Source organism: Neomonachus schauinslandi, chromosome 12 (assembly GCF_002201575.2).
Source record: "Neomonachus schauinslandi chromosome 12, ASM220157v2, whole genome shotgun sequence".
NCBI classification, from domain to species: domain Eukaryota; kingdom Metazoa; phylum Chordata; class Mammalia; order Carnivora; family Phocidae; genus Neomonachus; species Neomonachus schauinslandi.
In genome coordinates, this window is record NC_058414.1 from 93,784,369 (window position 1) to 93,793,041 (window position 8,673).

The 8,673-nt window shown below is 44.0% G+C and overlaps 2 gene segments (V, D, J or C); both read left to right on the forward strand.

The window, feature by feature from the left end:
• Nucleotides 1-1,390: 1,390 nt before the first annotated feature.
• Nucleotides 1,391-7,316, forward strand: LOC123326383. The segment is given in 4 exon segments: nt 1,391-1,481; nt 1,772-2,076; nt 4,713-4,969; nt 7,181-7,316. Coding segments are annotated over 4 exon segments (747 nt in total).
• Nucleotides 7,317-7,801: 485 nt separating this feature from the next.
• Nucleotides 7,802-8,673, forward strand: part of LOC123326384 — a 9,952-nt gene continuing 9,080 nt past the window's right edge. The window contains 2 exon segments of the V gene segment in view: nt 7,802-7,840; nt 8,193-8,492. Of these exon segments, the coding sequence occupies nt 7,810-7,840; nt 8,193-8,492 (331 nt within the window).

Consider the following 8,673-nt stretch of genomic DNA (forward strand, 5'->3'; position numbering starts at 1 on the left):
TGGGCATTTTCATCCGTAGCATTGGTGAACAACTAGACTATCTCCGGGAGAAGTAACTGAGATGATTCTAAGTGGTGATGGCAGCTTAAAGTGTACATTCTGGGAGACTGCTAAATATTGTCCAAAATAATAGAGACCCTTTCAGACAGGCCTTAGGTCCTGCTATTAATAAGGAAAGGCCATGAGCTACTGTGATTTGGACACTAAAAATTAACATGATCTTATTTATTACCCAAAGCCTGGAGTTTCTTAGGTATTCAGATTACATCTCTCAAGGACTCTGTAAATTCTAATAGGGTGGGGACTGTGCCTTATTCATCCTTGTATCTTCCTTTCACGATGCCTAGAACAAAGGAGACTTTCACATAATTTTTATTCAATGCTACAGGTTGGGAAAGAAAAATAGAAGAATGGAAGGAAAGAAGATCCCTCAAATACAGGTATCCTATCCATGATTAAAGAGAAAGTCCGGGGGCGTATGGGTGACTCAGTTGGTTAAGCGTCCAACTCTTGATATCAGCTCAGGTCATGATCTCAGGGTCATGAGATCAAGCCCTGCATCAGATTCTGCACTGAGCATGGAGCCTGCTTGGGATTCTTTCTCTCCTCCTCCCTCTCCCTCTGCCCTTCCCCCACTCACTCATGCATGCATGCCTACACGAGCACGCTCTCTCTATCTCTAAAAAAAAATGAAAAAATAAATAGACTAGTGCAGACAAATAAATAAAATTGGGGATGCAGGGTGAGAGGGAGAGTTTGCAGTTTTTCTAATGGCTCTTCTTTGAATTATTATTCAAAAAATAATAATTATTATGACTATCTTTTCTTTGAATTACTTATATCAAAAATTCAGGGAGAATAACAAAAGATGAGAAAAGTAAATTATAAACCATAAAATAAGCTTCCCTCTAGATGCTTGAAACCATTGCTTAGCTGAGGAGGAGGAAGACATTTCTTGTCTCTAATTTTTTCACCAGCAACCCTGGTTTCCACTTCCTTATTTCTCAATGTGTGTACCTAGATATCATACCTGGTCACTGCCTCTACTCAAAAACAGAAAATGGGAGGATGATATGAGCCAATGAAAGGGAAATAAAAGAACAAAAGAAGAAGTAGAGAGGGGAGTGGGGAAAATGAATGTTTCAGAAAGCCGGGACCTATCATGAAGGTATTTGTCGCTCCACATAGCTCACAACACTGTCCCCATAGTAACACATATGAGGCCAGAATGTGTTTACAGGAAAGAAAAAAAGATGTGCCTTTCAACGGATGTACAAGATAAGGTCTAGAGACAACAGGATCCCCTGGAAATGGTGACCTCACAGGAAGACCCGCCTCAGAGGAGGCAGTTTTGAGGTCTAGCTCCCTGAGCAACTGCCATGAGCATGCCTCCTGGGTCCTGCATGTGGGTCCTCTTCATGCTCTCTCTGCCATGGGCATCAGACTCCTCTGCTGGGTGGTCGTCTGGCTCCTGGGGGCAGGTGAGTTCTGGACTAACAGATCAGCATCACTGGGCTTTGTCTGTGGTTTTAGAGCTGTGCCTCAGATAGACCCTGGACCTTCACGTTGCCCAACAATTTTCTGAAAGGTATTGACATTTAAATGAGAATGAATAATTGCATCATGGAGTGAAAAGCAAAATTCATGTGAATTTTTACATGAACACAGGAGACTTGAAAGATATTTGAGCTCACCTGGGGTTGCTGCATTGTAAGGCATTCACTCCCTCCACCATTATGACTCTGTCTCACATAATCTCTTCTCCTCTGAGGTCCCATGAATGCTGGCGTCACCCAGAACCCGAGACACCTGGTGAGAAGGACGGGACAGGAGGCAAACCTGACGTGCAGCCCTGAGAAAGGACATAGTTATTTTTACTGGTATCAGCAGCCCCTGGGGGAAGGTCTGAAATTCATGGTTTCCCTCCAGAATGAAAAGACCATAGACAACTCAGGAATGCCAAAAAAACGCTTTTCTACTGAATTTTCCAAAGAGGGATTCAGCATCTTAAATATCCAGATGGCAGAGTTGGGAGACTCTGCAGTGTACTTCTGCGCCAGCTCCTTATCCACATCAGTGCAGAATCCCATCCTCCCAATGCACAAATATCTTCCAGGCCCCACCTCAGAAACAGCTGTGGCCTGGGGGAGAGGAGGGGACATGTGGTTTGATTGGAGAACAAATGAGCTAGAAAGCATTTTGCAGGGTGAGCATGGAAATAGGGGAGGGCTGTAGAAGTTTCATGGGACATCCCAGCCCACGATCAGGAACTAAGACTGTCAACCAGAAAAAGGTAAAGTGTTTTAAAACTGGACATTTGTCAGGTTAAATATTAATTGAGGAAAAGTTCTCTCTGCTCCACTTAATACTCTATTTCAAGTTCTCTATTACATGCCTTCAATGTAGAATTTCATTTAATCGTCTAAGACAATCAAGCAAAGGGAATATTTTTTTTTTTCATTTTCAACATGAGCAAAAGCAAATATGGTTCCAGGAGTTCATTTTCCTTTCTCAAACTCAGAGAGAGAGAGAGAGAGAGAGAATACAAACCCAGGTTTGTCTGGCTCAATTACTTGTGCTTTTTATACCAAGCTGTACTGCCTCTTATTCTTTCTGGAATAATCCTGGCTTTGTCCCTTGCCTTGTGCCTATGCAACAAGGATGGATGCCAGGATGAAGAACTCCTGCTATAGGATCCTCAAAGGTGGTAGAAATAGAGTTGGATAGATTTGTCTGGAATTTAGGAGAAAGATTTTTAATTAGAAACATATCACCTGGGGGCACCTGGGTGACTCAGTCAGTTAAGCATCCCACTCTTGACCTCAGCTCAGGTCTTGATCTCAGGGTCGTGAGTTCAAGCCCTGCATTGCACTCCATGCTGGGTGTGGAGTCTACTTAAAAAAAAAAGAAAGAAAGAAAGAAAGATTTAAAAAAGAAACATATCACTTCAACTTTTTGTTATCTCAGTGAATTTTTTTTTTTAATTCTCATCACTCAACAAACATTGGGAACCTACAGAAAAGTATTGCCCTCACCAGGATGGAGTATAAACCATGTCACTACACTGTGTTTCCTGTTTCTGCCTTTTGATTTTCTGAAATTATTCCACATGCTCCAGTCCCTCCCCTCCCTGCTAGGATGGAGGAGGATAGTGCCTGGGGGCCAGCAGGGAGGCGGGGAGACACCCTGAGAAGAACGCCCCTGAGCAGGACTGCAGGAAGCTTCAACAGCACACTCCATGTGAAGCACTAGGCACATAACTTAAAGTGTAGTCTTCCAAACGTATAGCTTCTGAGGGAGGAAAAAATGGCCAAAAGAAAGCAAAAAGGGTCCATTTGCAATTTGGTAATGAAGGGAAAAAAGAAGAAAAAGTTTCTAAGAGAACTTGGAGTTTCCCTGCAAAACGAAAGACAGTCACAGACTGAGGGGACCTGCCCCACCTCCACCATGAACGCCGACCAACCACGCTACCAAAGCAATCAACCCAACCTGGGCTTTGCCAGAACAGTGGGAAAGGATGCCATTAAGCTGGGTAGTGTGTGAAACACCACAACATCATAAAAATGAACAAGAGGAAAGTAAAATCCATAGAATAGAGCAAATCCCACAGACACACTTTTCACGGACTCCCTCCTCCAAAAATGACCATGAGTCAGAAGAAAATATAAGTCTACGCTTCAAATGGAATTAAATACACTCAAGCAAGCAGGTAGAGAGAGGATAACCCACCTATAACCAGAAGTTAAGAAACAAATGAAAGAAAAAGTTGATTAAACTCAGAGAAGAAAGGAAAGAAAAAGAAAAAATTATCTAAGAAATGGAGAATAGGTGAAAAGATACCCAAATTAGAATAAACTCAAATGGAAAATTAGTAAGGGAATTGAAGAAAGGCATGGGGACATGAAAGTGAATGAAAATGACAGAGAGAAGTCAAACCAGCCAGGGAGAAGGGGTCCAATGAAAGTCAGAGTTTGGCATGCATGCAGGATAGATGAGAGTGGGGCACTATGTGCCCCAGTGATGGGATTAAAAATGAATTCTAGGTTCTTGTTTGACCTGTGTCTACAGGCGGTCCCAGAGTAAAGGAACCATACAGTAACTGAGAAGGTAGAAGCAGCGGCCAATCGGAGAGACTCTGGCCTGAAACTGCCCACTCACTCAGCCCAGGGGGAGGCAGTTTGGGAATGGAGGCCCAAGGGGATGCAAGTGCTTCAGTTCCCCTGTCCATCTCCTCATCTGCAAAGTTAGGGAGCCCGTCTGGAATATCTCTGGGATCCTTTCCAACTATCCATTCCAGCCTTCGGACAAGTTCTGCATATTAAGCCAGGGGATCCCCAGAGCTAAGTTTCTTTCCTTATTTGTCTTCCAGGGGGTGCTTAGAGCTGCAAGGAGCCCCCCTTCCCATTATGGGTAATCAGGTGATCTGCTGTATGGCTCTTTGTCTCCTCGGAGCAGGTGAGTCCTGGGGTTGGGTTGGGGAGCAAATTCCTGTCCCAAGGATGCAAAGCTCCAGGTCTAAGCCTTGCCCCCCATGACCTAAGCAGTAAGCACCTTCCCGGGCTGTGTTTCTAGAGCCTCTCTTTCTTCCATAGGCATAGCGGGATGGTGGAATCACTCAGACCCCAAAATACTTGTTCAGAGAGGAAGGACGAGAGGTGACTCTGGAATGTGAACAGGATTTTAATCATGACTCTATGTACTGGTACCGACAGGACCCAGGGCAAGGGCTGAGACTGATCTACTACTCGCTGATAGAAAATGATATTCAGAAAGGAGACATGCCTGAAGCCTACAGTGCCTCTCGGGAGAAGAAAGCATTCTTCTCCCTCACTGTGACATCGATTCGAAAGAAACAGACAGCTCTATATCTCTGTGCCAGTAGTAGAGACACAGTGAAGCCCAGCCACGTGCCCTCCATGCAGAAATGTGTCTCGAGCCCGGATTTCCCACCAGGTGGCAGGGTTTTGCTGTATTCAGTGCTCTGATCTGCATGCTTTCCTCCACCTCAACCAGACCCCCAAAACAGCTGCTGCCATCAACGTGCTTTGTGGAATGGGACAACACCTTGGCAATCCACTCTGTTGGTTTTAAGAATTACATCTATTTCTATATCTATCTACATCAGAGAGAGACAGAGATAGAGAGAGGGAGAAACAGAGAGAGAAGAAGGAGGAGGAGGAAAAGGAAGGGGTGAAGGAGGAGGAGGGAGTGGAGGAAGAGGAGAGAGTGGAGGAGGAGGAGGAACGAGAATAGACAAAAGAAAAAATATATTAATTTTACATCCTAGCTCTTTTTACCAAATACTGGAAAACCAAAGTGAACGGAAAATGGTCCCTTCCTTCAGAATAATAGAAGCCAAGCAGGAAGAAAAATGTGTAGAAGACAAATATGGTGATCAGATTTCCTATAATGTGTGCCTTAATCAGAGATGTTAGTGAGCTATAGGAAATAACATGGCTGGTTTTGTCTGGTGGCATCAGGAAGGGCTTCAAAGAGAAGGCAAAACCATGAGCTGAAACTCAAATGATGAATCAGATTTCACCTGGTGGACAAGCACCCACAGTGATACAGCTTAAGGAACTGGCAGGAGGGAGTGATGAGATAAAATCAGGAATGAAGATGGTCACCTCCACCCCTGGAATATGGCAATAGGAGATGATTTGGAAGAATGAGTGGAGCGAGGGTATTGAACACATCTGAGTTTCTAGTTCTAGTGGACCTTCCTTGGATACCTGCATTGAAATACCTAGCAGGGGAGTGTCTAACTGGCTCAGTCAGAAGAGTGTGGGACTCTTGATCTTGGGGTTGTGAGTTCAAGCCCCGTGCTGGGTATAGAGATTACTAAAAATAAATAAATAAAAACTGGAAAAAAAAATACCCAGTAGGCTTGGTTTGTGCTTAGGAGGGAGAGTTGGGCTTGAGAGAAACATTTGCATGATTAATTAGCAGACAGGAGATCAGTATTACTGTACAAACGCTCATTTTTCTGTATGGTTTCTCCCTTTGAGGTCTGACACCTATCTATCAAATTAAGGCAAGCGGTGTTAATTCTTGAGACTTCATTTGTTTAAAAATATTTATTTGATCACATAATTCTGCTTGCAGAAATGAATGACTCTGTATTATTCAGACTATCCTGCCCACTGCATACAACTAGAAATGCTGGATTAATAAATATATATTTTATCTGTAAATATTTTTAATTTTTTAATTTTATCTTATTATGTTATGTATTTTTAAATATTCTTGGAAGCATTTAAGAACCTCAGCCTGTTCTCCTGTATGGCCCTGTGTTTCCCAGGACAAGCAATTTCTGGGAAAATATGGGGAGTCCCTGACCATTACATATAATCTTGGGCTTCATGCATTTTATTTGTATTCCTTTCTGAACTGTTAGCTTTGGATTTCTTCTCCCATGTATTCTGTGGAAGCTTGACTCATGCAGAGACCAAAGTACTGAGAAACAGAAATGGGAAAGAGACACTAACCTACGAATAGGATTTACAACCCTGAAATGTGGTATGATGAGCACTAGCCCTCATTGCAACTGATGTCCTCTGACAATAGTAAAGAAACCATCAGGAATGGGATGGATCTAAGATGCTTCACTTCATCCAGACCATGTTCATTGATACCTCCAGATCAATCATTTCCTGAGCCATCGATACAGTCATGGACCAGTGGGAGACACAGCCTCTAGCATTCTCTGTTCCCTGGGTACAAGCCATATTCCAGAGGTAATGGGATGGGTGAGGCCATCTGTCCAGTGAGAGAGAGGAAATTAAAGGGAGCACAGTAGGAGACAGACAGTTTCATTTTTCTTTATTATCTTGGACATAACCTGAAGGGATATAGATTTCCTCCTGTCAGTTGATGAATTTATAAAACAAAGAATATGGACTTTACATGATTTTTTAAACATCCATTCTAACACTATTGAACCATTTACTTTTTCAGAGTGGCCCTGATACTAGAAAGAACTTTTTAGCTGTGAAATTTCATAATAACCTCTATCCCCATGACCAAGTTATAAAGAGTAATTGTATGAAATGAAAGTCCAAAAAATCAAAATATCACCAAATCTCTTTAGCAAGATTTGAGGAGCCATTGTATCTGTTAACGAGGAAGAGCAATTTACAGAAAAATATAATCAAAGAGTTATAACATTTCTTGCTTACAGTAAAAAAATTTCTGAATTCAAAATTACACTGGAAGCAATCAGTAGTAAATTAAACAAGCCAGGAAACCAGTTTGCTAATTGTATGCAAACTCAGGGAATATTCCAGGATTCTGAGGAAATAGAAAAAAGTATGTGAGAAAAATAATTTCACAACAACTTTATTATTCATTAAGAAACATTGAACTTAGAGCCTAGGATTTCTTATGCTCACCCATAGTTCTAGTGATTAACAGTCATGAGTTGTCTCGGTTACTCCAAGGATCGTTACAGAAATAAAGAAGTGACTGTAATTCCATTTACTACACAAACATATAGCCTTTTTCTTGAATAAAGCTAAGAAACCTGTTTAAGTCATTTCAAGGATCTGGGTCTTAGTGCATGTTCTATAGAGTTAGGAGTAGAATTAGAACATCTGAGGCCCCTTTCAGCCATGTGTGTGTGGCTCTTTGATAGAAAGAGCGATGGACCCTGCGCCACTGGCAAAAAAATCATTACCAGGGGGCGGACTGGAGTGCCTTCCGGATTACGTAAACGGTGGTCCACCCTCCTAGGGGTGGAGAAAGGGAGAAGGAAGAGGATAGTCATACACCTATCATGAGCGAGGTGTGGTATGAGGCCAACACCTGAAGATGCTGATGCTTCTGCTGCTCCTGGGGCCCAGTATGAACTGTATTATCTGAGGAGTTTGGGCAAGTGTGTGTGTGCACGGGCAAGTGTGTGTGCACTGGCGTGCGCGAAGTGCTAGCCAGAGATTGGGGACTTTTTTATGCTGATCCCAATGAGAGGGGACATCCACGCTCTCTGGAGGTCTGAAGGGTAGCGTGAGACGTCACCAGTCAGGGGAGATGGGGGATTATGGTCGTAGGGCGTCTAGCAGGGAGATTTCACAGAACAGCAGGAATCTCGGGGAGCTAGGCGAAAGGCGAGGGAGTGTGGCTGTGAGTTGGCCTCTTGTGGGCGCGTCTGACGGCTCCTTTGGCCTCCGTCACCTCCCCGACCTCTGTTTCGGCAGGCTCTGGGCTGGGTGCTCTGGTCTCCCAAGATCCAAGCGCAGTCATCTGCAAGAGCGGCGCCTCTGTGCGGATCCAGTGCCGTGCGGTGGACTTTGAAGCCTCCACCGTGTTTTGGTATCGTCAACTCCCGACACAGGGCCTCACGCTGATGGCAACTTCGAACGTGGGCTCCGACGCCACACATGAACGAGATTTCCCTGCGGCCAAGTTTCCCATCAGCCATGTAAACCTCACATTTTTCACTCTGAAGGTGACGAGTGCGAGTCCTGCGGACAGCAGTCTCTACTTCTGCGGTGCTAGTAACACAGCGCTGGGCAGAGATGGGAGACCCAGACAAGAACCCTGGCAAGAGCCCCCTCGGCCCCACCTCACCCAACCCCCGGGGCCCGGTGGAGGGAGGCGTGGGGAGAGAAAAACCACAGACTGAGACATCTGTGTGTGTGTGTGTGTGTGTGTGTGTGTGTGTGTGTGTGTGTGTGT